Genomic DNA, 17,031 nt, shown 5'->3' with positions numbered 1-17,031 from the left:
CCCCCCCCCCCCCACACACACACACACACACACGCACAGAGTGAGTGCTGACCTTGGCACTGGTCCCCTCGACACCCAGAGCCATTAGCTGAGCTACTGTGTGTTCTCGCAGACTGTTGAGCTCTGCCTGCTGCCGGCGAAGTTTGATCAGCAACAGGGTCAGCTCTTCAGGCTAAACACATAAAAAAACAGGAAAAAAAGACTACAATTATCTTTAACACAAAGGTTAAGGTTACACAAAGGTAAAGTTAAGGGCTTTTTTTATGCTCTCGGCAAAGGTGGACGTATTTTTCTTCTCTCTGTCCCCCCCATCTGCTTTTTAATTGTCTTTCTTTATTTGGAGCCACTCTTTGCATAAATTCTGAATTAACTTATTATGGATCTGGTCACCTGGTCTATCAACGCAACAGATTTAATTTTCTCGACAAAAAAGCTCAGTATAGGAGAGCCCTCCTGCCTCAATGGGACATCTTCAGTGAGACACACCATGGGTTTCTGGAGCAAGCAGAAGATTGTATGTTTTTTTGAAATGTCGGTTCTGGATATTGAAAACGTATACATAATTGGATTTGTAAAAGGATTTCTGCTTTTTGGGTGTGGCAGTTTCCTGGTGTTTCGTAAAATTAGAAAGACACGGGCAGCTGTTTAGCTAAGGTTGCCTGGTCTGTGTAAAAGAATGTGTCAAACAGAAAACATTCGGCCTGACTCGGCCTGGCAGAAGCGACCACTTTAAATTTAGCTGTTTGGATCCGCCATTAAAATGTCACAGTAAGACTTTTAAGGCTGACATGAAATTTTGCCTTCGGCCTGACCTAAAAACAATTCTGATGTCTGAATCTGGCTCCACTGAGTCAGCCTTGGAAGGCTGGCTATCTCAAAATTCTCATTGATGTTATGTTAACTCACACTCTTAAGCGTTCCTGGTAAGGTCTATACAGGGGTTCTGGTGTGGAGGGTTCGGCAGACAGTTGAATCTCGGATTCAGGAAGAGCAGTGTGGTTTTCGTCCTGGTCGTGGAACACTGGACCAGCTCTACATCCTCAGCTGGGTACTGGAGGGTGCATGGGAGTTCACCCAACCAGTCTACATGTGTTTTGTGAACTTGGAGAAGGCGTTCAACCATGTCCCTTGGAAAGTCCTGTGGTTGGTACTCTGGGAGTATGGGGTACCAGGCCCTTTGATATGGGCTATACCTGTATGACTGGTGCCAGAGCTTGGTCCACATTGCCGGCAATAAGTCAGGCTTGTTTCTGGAGAGAGTTTGACTCTGCCAAGGTTGCCCTTTGCCACCATTTGTCACCTTGGCTACGCCTACAATTTCTAGGCGCAGCCAAGGTGTTGAGGGATCCATTTTGGTGACCTTAGGATCGCGTCTCTGCCCCAAGTGGAGGACTTCAAGAATCTCAGGGTCTTGTTCACGAATGGGGGAAAAATGGAGCGGGAGATTGATAGGCGGATTGGTGCTGCATCTGCAGCGATGTGGGCGCTGTACCAATCTTTTCTATTTTATTTTAGTTTTGTGCCAGGGAGTTGGTGACTACCATTGGCTAGAAGTATACTGGTTAGTAGCTGAAAATATTATTGCTTACAGTTCATTGGTTTGCTAATCTTTTATTATAATGTATAATTGCCCATATATCTGGGTGGTCAAGAAGTGTTTTTCTGATGATTAAAATGTACATTCTGAGTGGAATATGAAAGCATTTGTTTTTGTAATTATAAATGTTAGAGAGCCTGCAGATTTGGTTTATATGTTAGTTTAGGAAGAATGAGAGGCGAGCACATTTGAGTCAACACATTAGGTATATGTTTGGTTGCCAGGATGTTGAGCTGGCAATCGAGAGGAGTGGTGAATGTTAAATGATATTGTCTTCCTCTTCCGTGTCCCCCTACCCTCCTTCCCAATTTTTTTTTTTTTTTACTTTTGTTTTTTTTTATTAGAGGGACAAGATGGAGCAGAATCTGTTCATTATGGCTTTTGGTTACCTAGATAGAAGGGAGAATTGCTGGTTGATTTTTTTTGACAGGGAGCATATAAAGCTAAAAAGCATATAAAACTAAAAAGGTTAATTGTTTATTTCTTCATTTAGTTTAAAGTGGAGAGGAACATCAATTTTGCTGCATAAAAACATCCCCTTTGTTGCTACTAAAATAATATCTGACCCATCAGGTAGACACATCATGGTACAAGGGCAAATGTATTCAGAGTCCTGGACGTTTATGAATATATGCACCTATTTATAACAATAGTCTATTTGTGCGGGAGGTTTTTCTTCAGATCTCCCAAGCACCAGGATTTCACGTGGTGGGAGGGGACTTTAACTTTTGTTTAGATACTGTGCTTGAAGATCTTCAGATTCAATATTATGAATACATATCAAGCAGAGAGGGCAATAATTAGGTCTAAACAACCATTTTATGAACTTGGAGAAAAGGCACAGAAAGTATTGGCATGGCAACTTAAAACTGAGGAAAACAAATGAACAATTAAGGCTATTAAAAACCCTCAAAAGTTATAATATATAATCCTGGAGAAATTAATGAGGCCTTTAAAAAGTACTACTCGGATCTTTATACATCACAATCTCAGGGGGATTTAGATGAAATGGAGTCCTTTGAATTGCCATGCTTATCAGAGGAGGATGTAGAGAGTTTGGACAAACCCTTTCCTAGGACTGAATTAATGGATGTTATTAAGTCATTTCTTAGATTTAGAGGCCTGGTTCACATTAGGATCATTAGATGTAGTGCTTCTGAGATTGGTTGGTGATGCCCGCATGAACTCCGACAATTCTAAGAGAAAAACTTACCACTCATAATTTTTGAACATGTTCAAAATTCAAGCAACAGAACTGTGAGCCTCAGGTCTGTTTCAGCCTGGCTTGGTGTTAGTGAAACAAATTAAAGCAAGATGCCCACCTTTCTTCTCTTATATTGAATTAATCAACACACTTTTTGTGAAACAGCCCCCTGGTGACCAACAGAAAACTACCACAAAAGTTGCAAGACATTTAGTAGACTCCCTTGTGAATACCGTTGACCAGCTAGTTGCCAGCAGTCACAACCCAGTAATATACTACCGTATTTTCCGCACCATAAGGCGCACCGGATTATAAGGCGCAGTCTCAATTATGGCGTCCATTTCTGTACTTAACCCATACATAAGGCGCCCAGGATTATAAGGCACATGCTAAAACATACGGTCTACAAAAAAAAAAGGTCACCGAAGCAAAACGGTGAGTTTTGTTGAACTTTATTCTACTATGTAACAATTATTTTACATATTATTTTTTATCATTTTTCTTCCACAAATCCATCAAAGTCCTCATCTTCTGTCTGAATTGAACAACTGGGCAATTTCGCCATCAAACATGCTAGGTTCCCTCTAATCATTGTCGGAGTCAGTCTCGTTGCTAGGTGGCTGTTCAGCAATGATGCCGGTGTTACACCAAATACTGCGACCCATCATATTCTGCGACAACAGTTAAAGCAGATACCTTAGACCAGGCATCCACAATCCATTCGCATATGATGGCGTAACTCACCCGGCGCTGCCCCCCCATCTTAGTAAACATGTGTTCGCCGTCGGTCATCCATCGCTCTCACTCCACTCGCAACTTCACGTTGAATGCGCCGTTTACACCAACGTCCAGCGGTTGGAGTTCTTTTTTAATCCTCCCAGAATGATGGCAAGCTCCAAATTGTATTATATTACATATTGTTCTCTGATTGGTTTATCGCTGCCAGCGTACGCGCCAGTACTGTACACATTACCGTGCGTCCCTGTGTCAGGGACAGATTTTGGAATTCAGTGCACACATAAGGTGCCCCAGATTATAAGGCGCACCACCGATTTTTGAGAAAATTTAGGACTTTTATGTGCGCCTTATAGACCGTAAAATACGGTACCTTAAATGACGATGAAAGATAATTGGAGTTAAGCTTGCTGCTCACCGTCTTGCCTTGCAGTGACTGTGGGTTGATGGTCTGAGAGGGGATGTGGGTTGCTATGAGCCGTCGCTCAGATGGGGTTTCACACTGTAAGAGAGAAACAAGAAGTTAAATTTGTGTTTCAATCCTCTCTTAAACCTATTTATCCATTTCAAATTTATCTGCTGCTGTAAATGTTTATTAGGTAACTAGCCTATTTAAACATAAAAAATAAATCACTGAACTGAATGTGATACAGTGACTCCTAAGACTCCTAATAATTGCCAAAGCCTCCACCAGCCCAGATAAACTGTGATGATAAATAAAGAGGTCCGTGTAAAATATTTCTAACTGATTATAGGTAGTGGGTTTGACCCTTTAAATATAACACCAATCAAACAGTTAAAAACTGGAAACATAAAGCTGAAGTCAGATGTTTACATATACAATATAACGAGACGCTGTCTGACATCAAATTAGACTAAACCTTTCTTGTTTTAGGTCAGTTGGGTTTCCCAAAATTACTGCTATTTGCAAAATACCTAAAGAATGAGAGAGAGAATTTTTCATTACTTTCTTCAGTCACAGGTTTACATACACTAAGATGAGTATACCTTTAAACAATTTGTTAATGCCCAGATGAAGATGTCATGGCTTTGAAAGCTTTTGATAGGCCGTTCGCCGGCCAATCGAGATTTAGGAAAAAAAATGATTAAAGTTGAAAATACAGCTATTTATTATTTGATATTGTAAGATATTTGTGCCAAATAACACAACTAGAGTTTTACAAAAAGGCACTTTTCAAAGTCATGTTTACAAATAAATTAAATTAATATAAATGAAAAAGTGCAAACAAAGCACCAACACACGTCTCACTTCCAGGTCAATGAATAAGAACAGACAACTCTGAAAAATAGAGAGATGCTTTACTGTACTGTGCATATCTAATGCTGAATTTAATAGCATCATTTTACTGTTAAACAAGAATAATGTTTTCACTAAGCACAAAACATGCTTACTGTTTTCGGTCTTGTAAAGCCACCGGCTGAATTTCGGCTCAACTAACCATTTTTGGTTAAACCCACTCAATAAATGTTTATTGCTGTGGCTCCGACGACCTGCTAACTCCAGCTGTAGCTGAAGGTGGCTCGGCCTCATGGCTCATTAGAGTCCTGCAGGGCTTTGCGAACAGCTGTGCCTGAGCGCGCGGTGGAAGCGCTTACGTCGGTGCAATATTCTCCAAAAAGACGGAGGGCAGTACGCTACGTAACCAGTGGAAATACGGTAAAAAAGAGAGCAGATGATTGTCACATCAAATTTGGCTGCACGTATTCAGGAGGTAGAACTGTTGTTTCTGGATGTGATGCAGAGAGGATGTTTAAACTTAAAGCATTCCGTTTGACTTTCATTGATTTATTTGCTTTAGTTGTGATTTGCCCATCATAGGACTAATATTTCTAAAAAAACTCATTTTTTCGGCTGCAGCAGTAATCTCCTTCCATGGTTTTTGAGCTGTTTGATTACCTCTGTGATCTCTCATAGAGGGATCATATAAATGCTGATACAGGCCAACCAGGAAGCAGCTGATGGGTACCGGCAGTCCAAGCGGCATGCGGCTCGGGTGGTCGCTGAGGCAAAAACTCGGGTTTGGGAGGAGTTCGGAGAGGACATGGAGAATGATTTAGGGAAGGACATGGAGAATAAGAAGCAAGTCTTCCAGTGAGGAAGCAGAGCCGGGGAACCTTGGGTCGGGCTCTCCAATCTCTGGTGCTGAGGTCACTGAGGTGGTTAAAAAGCTCCTCTATGGCATGGCCCTAGATGTTGTGGGGCTGTCTTTGTTTACACGACTCTGCAATATTGTGTGGACATCGGGGTCAGTCCCCCTGGATTGGCAGACCGGGGTGGTGGTCCCCCTATTCAAAAAGGGGGACTGCAGAGTGTGCTCCAACTACAGAGGGATCACACTCTTAAGCCTTCCTTATAAGGTCTATACAGGGGTTCTGGAGAGGAGGGTTCGGCGGATAGTTGAATCTCGGATTCAGGAAGAGCAGTGTGGTTTTCGTCCTGGTCGTGGAACACTGGTCCAGTTCTACATCCTCAGCAGGGTACTGGAGGGTGCATAGGAGTTCGCCCAACCAGTCTACATGTGTGCACTCACTGCTGGATCTGAGCAAGACATTAAGCATATGAGCGGGCTGATACACCAGTTATTGTTCAAGATTTGTTTACTCACAACGTGCCCCAGCATTTAAATGTGGACAAAAACTCTGACAACTGAAGATTAAGTTTAATGAAAACATTATGAAACATTATGCTTCAGTCATGTGAGCCACTGATTTTTTTTAAAGAAAACACACATGTTGAAGCAAAGCAATCACTTTCAGAAACAGCACAAGTAAAGAATAAAACATTAAATGCCTAATAGTGTGATAAAATCACCTCTAACTAATGAAGGGACACAACATTTCTGCCAAATAGCTGCTCATGTTTTTAATTTTGTAAGGGAATGAATTGTGTTGTTCTTAAAAAAATACAGGAGAAATAAATCATTACAGCCTTTATTACTGTGATAATAATATTTGTTGGAGTTTTTTGTGCTCAGACTGAACATTATTGTTATGAATCTAAAATGGTGATTGTACTTTTTTAATTTGTATCTACAGTATTTTTGAATAACTGGAGCACTTTGTTTCTATTCTTCTAGCAAAGCACAGTTGTTATTTGTTCTTTATTATAGAAAAATAAATAAATTAAAACACTCCAAATAGAAATCACAATGTACAAAAGTCACCTTTTTTTGACAAAGACTAAGAGAATTTTTTTTTTTTAAATGTATAAATTGCAAGTTTTTTACTTGAAATTTTTTTCTCCAATTTCATTTAAACCTGATTTAATTTTTTGTAGCCTTGTTGAGTCAAAACTTTGAGAATCACTAGTCTAAATGGATTAACATGTTCTACAGCTAGAGGTCCTGGTTAGCTTTGGCTTGTTAAGAATGTGGTTCATTTAGCAGCCAAAACTGAATGAATCCACCTCCAAGATGCTGAAAATTCTAACCTATAATATCTATTAGGCAAACAGTCCTTACTTCTGAGTTTCTACAAACTCTTTTAAAGCAAATGTTTTACAGTCAAGAACAGTGATACACCAAAAATCATATCATAAAATAATTCTTTCCAAAAAGACCGATATTTGAATTTATACATTAACTTTGCCCTTTACCTTTGTGAGGTGTGGCCAGTGCCTGCGTTCCAACGTCATGCTGCCACTGAGGATAGGTGAAGATATTTCAGAGTGCGAGATTCTGGTGTTATGAGCAACCTGCTGGGGAAGAGGTGAGAAGTTGTTGTAGAGATCCAAGGAGCCATGAGATGGTGAGGTGGAAATGGAGGGTGTCAATCCACGTTCAGAGATGTTGCCAGTGGTTTTCATCCTGGGCAGAGTACCACAGTGACCTAAAGTGATAGACACATGAAAAAAGAAGTCAGAGGCTTCTGAGAGCATTCCAAGATGGCGGTTTAAAACTTTAAACTGTCCTGATCAGACACGGGAAAACTCCACTAAACTCCTTAAACTGATTCAGAGTGTCTTCAAAATGACATGCTATGCGTGGAGTTGGATCTAAAAACTGACCTAAGGGTACAAAAAGCCACAGCCAGGCAAAGATCGATCCATTAAACGACAAATACAAAACCAGCACGATCCAGGCCACAGAGCTGAGCGAGAAAAGCAAGCTAAGGACTGCTAAAGCTATCCAGAACCTAATCAACAATGTAAAAGAAATGCAAAACAACATCAAAGTAATGAAAAATGTCATTAAGCAAGATCTGAGCAGCTTTAAGAGTGAAATGAATAAGAAGCTAGATGAGGTTAGCATGGATATTCGTAATCAAGGTTCAAGGCTAGCAGAACAATGGATGAACGAAGTAGAGATGGTGAACGTGGACCTGAGAGACTCGCTGTTGTACTGCCTCAAACAGCAGAAAACACTTCTGGTCTAAGTGACTGATTTAGAAGGAAGATTCCGATCTAATAATATCTGCATCTATGTCATCAAAGAAGGCACAGAGGGTAGCGCCATGTTAATATTCATTACAAAGAACAACTGTCCCTTGATGAAGATACCGATCTGCAGATACAACGAGCACACTCGTCAATGAGTCTGAAACTCCAAAATACGGTGATTGCAAGATCTATCCTAGTTAACTTCCACAGATATGACACAAAAGAGAAAATCCTAAAAGCGGCTTGGGGGAAGAAGATCTTCTATGATGGTAAACTGATTTCATTTGCGCATGATTGAGATAAACAACAAGCTTCAAGAATAAAAAAAACATTAAGAAGATTTTCAAAGAGGAAAAAAATATGCTTCCAAACAACGTACCTGGCCAAGATGAGGATTCATTGGGACAATGGACCATGCAATGGAGTGCATCGGAAGCAGCCGAGGACACGAGGAAGAGGGGATACCGCATAGAAACACAGTGATCGGCTGCCACGGACAAGGGGCCACCTATTGGCCGGGCCGCACACTGGAGCAAAGATGACAGCACCTACTCTAAATGCGTGTGTGAAATGCTCAGTGATTTTCAACGTCAGCATGTATAAACCACTCCCTCAAGGTACATATAACCTCAACAGGCAAATACGGCATGTTGTAGATATCCTTTCTGGAACTTAGATGGGGACATTTTATTTTTTGCTGCCTAATTTCAGTTATATAAGTAACAATAACATATTGTAAAGGAGATGCCATGCCCATAATTTCTTTAGTTTTAATACCCGAGTTACCCTCCCCAATATAAAAACAATACCCTGATCAAGACCAATGGAGAAAAAACTGTCACGCTCAAAAGAGAGACAACTTTGTCTTTGCAGAGAAAGAGCCCCTATTTAGGAAAGGACTGTTCCTCCTGTTCCTCCAACACTGTGTGAAAGGATGTTGTAGGCTAACAGGGAAGAGTGGAGCCAAAAGAATGGAAGTAGAGAACACATTAAAGGATTTGGAGAAAATGTACATCAAGAACCAACATGATCATATCCAAATACAAATTTTAAAAAAATGGATATATATAAAGAAGAAGAAGAAAAAAACTACAAATTCCTAAAACGATCATTTTATGAAACGGGAAACGGGACCAAAAGCAACAAAATTACTTGCAAGTAAAATCCATAAAAAATAAATAATGCAGTCAGTTTATTCAATAATCAATCCAGAGACTGGAATATTAGAAAATAGTTTAGAAGGTATTGAAAAGGCTTTTCAAAAGTACTATAAAACATTATACACACAACCAAAACAAAATAACATAGATGTGAAAATATTTCTTGAATCATTAGATTTACCAACAATTGAAATGTCAGAATAAAAGTTTATTTAACCTCATTACTAAAAAAAGTATGATGGCATTAAAAATAAAAAAGTAAAACTCCCAGCACAGATGGTCTGCCAGCTGAATGGTACAAGACATTTGAAGAAGAATTGTCTCCAGCATTATTGAAGGCATTTTTTTGGACAACACCACCATCATGGTCTAAAGTAATTATAACAGTCATACCAAAAGTGAGACAGAATAAAACATTATGCAGCTCATCTAGACCTATACCTACACTGAACCAAGATTATAAATTATATGCATCTATCATGTCCAATAGGCTGAATGTTTTTGTCTCAGAGCTGATAGATGGGGACTATACTGGTTTTATTAGTGGCTGAAAAACTCAGGACAATATAAGACATTCCCTTCATGTAATTCAGAATACACAGGCAAATAATCATAAGGCAGTAATAGTTAGTTTAGATGCAGAAAAAGCCTTTGAGTGTTAGTTGGAAATACTTATTTTTAGTCTTGGAGCAATTTGGGTTTTCAGAAAGCTCAATTAATAGTATTAAAAAACTATATTCAACAGACAAAAACACAATGTCTGCTTGAACCAAAACAATTACTGTTTGTGAATATTGGCTCCCCTAAGCTGACCTTAGTCAGCTATCTTGAAATTTCTCCCCGGATTTTTTATGTAAACAAGATGCTCTGCTCCCTCTGCCTAAGGACATCTGTGGATCTGCTCTGAGCTGGCTGATAAACATTCCATCATTATCAAAGACAATGGCCTCTGTGACATGATTCATGGACTTCTCTACAAACACATACACACACACACACACACACACACATTCATACAACACACACCACATCGTCTTCTACCGCCTCTACACACACACACACACATACACACACTTTCCGCTGTTTCAGAGTCATCTCTCTCACTTTTCTTTTTTTGTGTTTCATTATGATCCTGCTGTATTGGATTCTGTTTTTGTTTCTGTTGTAAAGTGCTTTGGATCGCCTTGTTGCTGAAAAGTGCTATATAAACAAATCTCACTTCACTTCACTTCATTTCAACACCTACTGCAAGAATCAAGATAAATGGTCACCTAACTGTAATGATCACGTTTGCCTGCCTCTTGCCATATCACAATTGTAATCATGTTCATGCTTGTCACCTGCGCCTCTCTCCTGATTGCACTTCCTACACCTGGGCCTCGCCCTATATATACTCTTCCTCAGCTCTCTTTCAGTGCCAGATTATGAAAGCCCACCAGCGAGTAATTCTCAAGCATCTTCGGACAGTCCGCTCTGGTTTTGACCCCCTTCACGTTTCTTGGATTCACCCCTTCGTTTCACCCTCGTCGGACTTTAGCCGGATCTTGGATTACTGGACATCGACCCCTGCCTGTTCCCCGGACTTGGACTCCTCGCCTGCCCCCTCGGCTTCGTACTTGGCTCTCGGATCTCCCAGTTTTGACCCCCGCCCGTCCGACCTCGAGCTTGTTTTTTCCCTAACGGCCTACCTGCTGCCAGCAGTGGTCCGCGCTCCTGGACTGCTCTCGGCGATCGCTCCACGAGTGTTTGTTTCCTCCCCTTGTCTCGCCTCCTCCCAGAACGACGACCGGGGACCCTGCGGCTACTTATCGCTCTCGGGTTGTCAAAAAATAAAGACGTGTTAATCTTTCACTCCTGTGTTGTGGCTGAACTACCGGGTCCGCCGACTAATTCTTGTCAGTATAATCTGGCCATTATGGACCCGTTGCCCACACAGGAGTGGCGCGCTAGTGTTGAAGGTGGGATCTCCAGGCTAGAAACTAAATTGCAGGAAATGACGTCATTACTAACCAATATGTCAGTTTCCACAGCGCCCTCCGCGGGTCAGGAGGTAGAATCAGGTCCGTCGGCTCAGCAGTTCCACGTCATGATCTCTCATGAACCTCGTTTGCTCCCTCCCGAAGCTTTTGGAGGAGAGTCCAGTCAGTGCCGCCCGTTCCTTACGCAGTGCAAAATTAATTTTGAGTTGCAACCATCCTTGTTCCCGTCAGGGCGAGCTAAAATAGCCTTTGTAATATCCCGCCTGACCGGCAAGGCTAAAATCTGGGGCACAGCGGAGTGGCAACAGGATTTGCCACTTTGTTATGACTATAGGAGCTTTGCTCGGGAGCTTATCCGGGTATTTGACCCTTCCCCGCCTGAAAGGGAGGCCGCAAGGGGGTTGTGGAGAATAAAACAAGGCAACAAGCGCATTAACAAATATATTATTGACTTCCATACCTTAGCAGCAAAGAGTGGGTGGAACAACGAAGCACTCTGTGACGCTTTCTACCAGGGACTTAACGACCGGATAAAGGATGAACTTTTGACCAGAGATCCTCCCAGGGGTTTGGCTGAACTAGAAAATTTGGCCGCTCGGATTGATCAAAGGCTTTGTGAAAGGAGGCAAGAGAGAGCTGCCGGACAGACAAATCGGTTTCTGGTTAGCCCCACCAGACCCGCTGGGGCGGGTTCGACGTCGGGTCGATCTCCTTCTCCCTCTCAGGAGCCCATGCAGATCGGTCGGTCCAGATTGTCCACATCGGAGAGAGAACGAAGAGTGAGAGACGGGCTCTGCTTCTACTGTGGCAGCGCGGAACATCAGCTCTGCAGGTGTCCTGTTAAGAGGTCAGTACCTTCAAGTATTAGAAGTGCTCTGTTTAATCAGAGAGTGGCTAGCCCGTCTCGTCTGGTTATGTTACAGGCTCAGGTCTTAGTCAACGGGCAGTCTTACACTCAAGCAATGTTTGTTGACTCAGGTGCGGACACTGAATTCATGGATGCAGGATTAGCCCGTACACTTAAGCTAAAATTAAGACAAAGCACGAGAAACACAGAGGTTCAAGCCATTGACGGCCATGTCCTTCACCAGGTCGAGCTCGAGACCGAACCAGTCAGATTGATCATCGGAGGAAATCACCATGAGTCCATCACGTTCTTAATAATCGACTTCCCAGACATCCCCGCCATCCTGGGTGCCACCTGCTTGCGTCACCACAACCCACATCTCGACTGGACTCGTGGAGAGGTGTTGGGCTGGAGCTCCCACTGCCTGTCAACCTGTCTCCGGGACGCTAAGACCCCCGAAGCAGTTTGCCCCAAACATCTACAAGAGGAACCTGACGTTTCGCAGGTTCCAGAGCAATACCATGACCTGAGAGGAGTGTTTAGCAAACACCGAGCCACCTCCTTACCACCTCATCGACCTTACGACTGTGCCATTGATCTCCTGCCAGGCACCTGCCCCCCCAAGGGTCGGTTGTACTCACTGTCCGCCCCGGAGGAGAAAGCCATGAGAGACTATATCGGGGAGGCCCTCAAAGCTGGCATCATCCGTCCATCTTCTTCACCGGCAGGGGCCGGGTTCTTCTTCGTCAGCAAGAAGGACAGGTCCCTACATCCGTGCATCGACTTCCGGGGCCTCAATGACATCACAGTAAAGAACCGCTACCCCTTACCCCTTAAGAACACTACATTCGAACGCATCCAGGGGGCCACCATTTTTACAAAACTGGATTTAAGGAACGCTTACTACCTTGTACGGATCCGTGAGGGAGACGAGTGGAAAACGGCATTTAACACGCCCACCAGCCATTACGAATATCTGGTTATGCCATTCGAGTTGACTAATGCTCCTGCAGTGTTCCAGGCATTAGTGAATGATGTCTTGAGGGACATGATTGGTGAGTTTGTGTTTGTCTATTTAGATGACATCCTGATCTTTTCTGACAATCTCCACACTCACATCACCCAGGTCCGATCAGTACTCCTCCGCCTGCTCCAGAATAATCTGTTCGTGAAGGCAGAGAAGTGCGAGTTCCACATACCCACGACTTCCTTTCTGGGGTTTGTGATCTCGCCTAATCAGTTGTCCATGGAACCAAGTAAGATTTCAGCTGTCCTGGATTGGCCTGTTCCCAAAGAGAGGAAACAGCTCCAAAGGTTTCTGGGTTTTGCTAATTTCTACCGCCGGTTTATCCGCAACTATAGTCTAGTGGCCTCTCCCCTTCATGCCCTCACCTCCTCAAAATCACAGTTTAAGTGGAATCATTCTGCTGACCAGGCCTTCAAGCAACTCAAGCACTTGTTCACCTCTGCCCTGGTGCTTCGCTCTCCAGATCTCGGCCGACAGTTCGTTGTGGAGGTGGATGCTTCCAACACGGGGGTGGGCACAGTCTTGAGTCAGAGGTATGAAGATGGCAAAACTCACCCCTGTGCCTTTTTTTCCAGAGGTCTATCTCCTGCGGAGCGCAACTATGATGTTGGGGATCGGGAGCTGCTAGCGGTCAAGCTGGCTCTAGAGGAATGGAGACACTGGCTTGAGGGGGCTAAGGAACAGTTCGTGGTTTGGACGGACCACAAAAATCTGCAGTATTTAAAGACTGTCAAGCGGCTGAACCCCAGACAGGCCAGGTGGGCCCTTTTCTTCTCACGCTTCGTTTTCACCCTGTCCTACAGGCCTGGCACCAAGAACGCCAAACCCGACGCCCTGTCTAGAATTCATGAACCAACCGCTGAGTCCTGTCTACCAACGGACTTCATTTTGCCCAGGTCTGCTCGCCTTGCAGTCACCCGCCTCGCGACCGAGAACAGGATAGCTGTGGCCAACCAACGTCACGGGACACCGCAGGACTGTCCACCCCATCGGCTCCTTGACCCCGAACATCTGGTTACCGAGGTACTCAAGTTTTGCCATGCGTCACGTTTGTTCTGTCACCCAGGGGTGTCGAAGACCTTGAGAGTGGTCCAGTCACACTTTTGGTGCAAAGGACTTAGCAAGGATGTAAAGGAGTTTGTGGCAGCCTGCCGGGTTTGTTCTCAGGCCAAGCCCTCGCCCCAACCTCCTGCAGGTCTGCTCCGTCCTCTCCCCACTCCTCACCGCCCATGGTCCCACATATCCATGGATTTCATTACCAGGCTGCCTCGTTCCGAAGGTAATACCACCATACTTACCATAGTTGATCATTTTTCAAAAATGACTCACCTGGTCCCGTTACCCAAGTTGCCCACGTCCAAAGAACTCAGCCAGGTCTTGGCAAAGGAAGTGTTCAGGCTCCACGGTCTACCTTCCGACATCGTCTCCGATCGTGGTCCCCAATTCATCTCACGCTTCTGGAAGGAGTTTTGTGGGCAACTGGGGATCCAGGTGAGTCTCTCCTCTGGTTTTCACCCACAGACTGATGGCCAGTCAGAACGCTGCAACCAGGAGGTTGAAACTAAATTAAGGATGCTGTGTGAGCAGGATCCAACGAGGTGGTCATCTGCACTCCCCTGGGTCGAACATGCACTCAACTCACTGCCCTCCTGTGCCATAGGCTTGTCCACTTTTCACACAGTGTTTGGTTTTCAACCCCCCATCTTCTCACTCCAGGAACGTTCCGCGATGGTCCCCTCAGCTCATGCCTCTGCCAGACGGTGCCACCGTGCCTGGAGACGGGCCCGAGTGGCCTTGCTGAAATCGTCTGCAGTTTACTCACGCTCGGCTAACCAGCGCAGGATACCGGCTCCCGCCTACCTGGAGGGTCAGAGGGTTTGGCTGTCAACTAAGGATCTCCCCCTCTGGGTAGAAAGTAAGAAACTGGCTCCTCGTTTTGTGGGACCCTTCCCAGTCTCTAAGATCATTAACCCTGTGGCTGTTCGCCTCCGCTTACCAGCCTCCTTGAGAATCCACCCCACCTTTCATGTCTCTAGAATCAAACCAGTCTGCACTTCTAGGTTTTCACCCTCCTCCAGACCCCCACCACCTGCCCGGTTCCTCGATGGGGGCTTGGTCTATACTGTACGTCGCCTTCTCCGGTCCAGACTTTGGGGAAGGTCTATCCAGTATCTCGTCGACTGGGAGGGTTATGGTCCTGAGGAGCGGTCATGGGTGCCTGCCCGCCACATCGTTGATAAGTCCCTCATCAGAGCCTTCCATCTGACTCATCCTGAACAGCCTGGTGGTCCTTCTGGTGCCGGACCTTGAGGAGGGGGTACTGTAACGATCACGTTTGCCTGCCTCTTGCCATGTCACAATTGTAATCATGTTCATGCTTGTCACCTGCGCCTCTCTCCTGATTGCACTTCCTACACCTGGGCCTCGCCCTATATATACTCTTCCTCAGCTCTCTTTCAGTGCCAGATTATGAAAGCCCACCAGCGAGTAATTCTCAAGCATCTTCGGACAGTCCGCTCTGGTTTTGACCCCCTTCACGTTTCTTGGATTCACCCCTTCGCTTCACCCTCGTCGGACTTTAGCCGGATCTTGGATTACTGGACATCGACCCCTGCCTGTTCCCCGGACTTGGACCCCTCGCCTGCCCCCTCAGCTTCGTACTTGGCTCTCGGATCTCCCAGTTTTGACCCCCGCCCGTCCGACCTCGAGCTTGCTTTTTCCCTAACGGCCTACCTGCTGCCAGCAGTGGTCCGCGCTCCTGGACTGCTCTCGGCGATCACTCCATGAGTGTTGGTTTCCTCCCCTCGTCTAGCCTCCTCCCAGAACGACGACCGGGGACCCTGCGGCTACTTATCGCTCTCGGGTTGTCAAAAAATAAAGACGTGTTAATCTTTCACTCCTGTGTTGTGGCTGAACTACCGGGTCCGCCGACTAATTCTTGTCACTAACAGATCGGATAAAGTGGGGAAGATCCACTCGACGGGGCTGCCTACTCTCCTCAACTTATTTTGCACTTTATATAGAACCTCTTGCCCAGGAAAAAAGTGAAAATTATAATATCCATGGTATTGTAAATAATTCAAGAGAACACAAAATAGCATTATATGCGGATGATGTCCTTTTATATCTCTCAATTCCGGAGCAATCCGTCTGGGCCCTTTTGGAGCTGTTAGACATATTTAGTATCTATTCAGGATACAGGCTAAATATGGGCAAAACACAAGTTATCTGTTTTAACTATTGCCCTTCAACAGAACTAAAAGAAAAAGTTTCTACTGACTGGTTCAAGAAAACAATCAGATACTTGGGTGTATGGTTGACTTACTTTCCAAATGACCTCTACATAAAAAACTTTGAAGGTGTAAACAGGAGAATTAAAGAGGACCTCACACAGTGGGCAATACGTATATTTGACTGCAAGAATTTAGGTCATCAAGATGCCAGTATTACCTAGGCTATTATATTTATTCATTTTTTTTACCTGTCAAAATTCCTCATTTTCAATTTTGGGAATGGGACAAACATATATTTTTTTTTATTTGGAAGGGACAGAAACCCAGAGTCAAGTACAGTACTCTTACAATTACAAAATAAAAAGGAGGTTTATCCCTCCCAGCCCAACTTAAAACAGTGATACAGTGGTGTGATGGTACTTTTGAGGCTAGATGGAAAAAATTGGAGACTATGTGTGGAAACATTCCAATAAAAACTTTGATTGAGGATCAGAAACTTACAGCAATATGTAAAATAAATAAATAAATCTGGTGGCATCTTTTACATTATTGACCAGGTTTGAACTGGTCAAAGAACTACCCCTGAGCAACCAAATACGAGTGCTTAGATGGGCTGCCTTTGACACAAAGTTTACACCCAACCAAATTGACTCAAGTTTCAAAAACTGGACACACAAGGGAATAACTGCATATTGCAGGATACAGGATAAAAAATAGCCTACCAAGCTTCCAAACACTACAACAAAAATATGATTTAGAAAAAGGAAACTTCTTTAGAACATTCTGAAAGAATCTATCTCAGTCTAATGAGATAATTCAATTAGTCTGTCAAACCTACTCTAAGCCAGGT

General features: G+C 43.9%; 2 protein-coding genes across 7 annotated transcripts in view; one reads left to right on the top strand and one right to left on the bottom strand.

Annotated features, from left to right (window-relative positions):
• Positions 1-17,031, top strand: part of LOC108244131 (NLR family CARD domain-containing protein 3) — a 1,204,881-nt gene that overhangs the window by 435,290 nt on the left and 752,560 nt on the right. The window lies entirely within an intron of this gene.
• Positions 1-17,031, bottom strand: part of LOC108248949 (pleckstrin homology domain-containing family A member 5) — a 166,192-nt gene that overhangs the window by 50,149 nt on the left and 99,012 nt on the right. For all 6 annotated transcript variants that reach the window (XM_017438017.3, XM_017438022.3, XM_017438018.3 and 3 more), the window contains exons 12-14: positions 7,153-7,385; positions 3,955-4,038; positions 53-172 (exon numbers count right to left, since the gene is read on the bottom strand). In XM_017438017.3, coding sequence (XP_017293506.1) covers positions 53-172; positions 3,955-4,038; positions 7,153-7,385 — 437 coding nt within the window. The remainder of the gene's footprint in view (positions 1-52; positions 173-3,954; positions 4,039-7,152; positions 7,386-17,031) is intronic.

This window comes from Kryptolebias marmoratus, linkage group LG23 (assembly GCF_001649575.2).
Source record: "Kryptolebias marmoratus isolate JLee-2015 linkage group LG23, ASM164957v2, whole genome shotgun sequence".
In the NCBI taxonomy this organism is placed as follows: domain Eukaryota; kingdom Metazoa; phylum Chordata; class Actinopteri; order Cyprinodontiformes; family Rivulidae; genus Kryptolebias; species Kryptolebias marmoratus.
The sequence above is the reverse complement of the archived record's forward strand: the minus strand, read 5'-3'. Positions and strand labels throughout refer to the sequence as shown.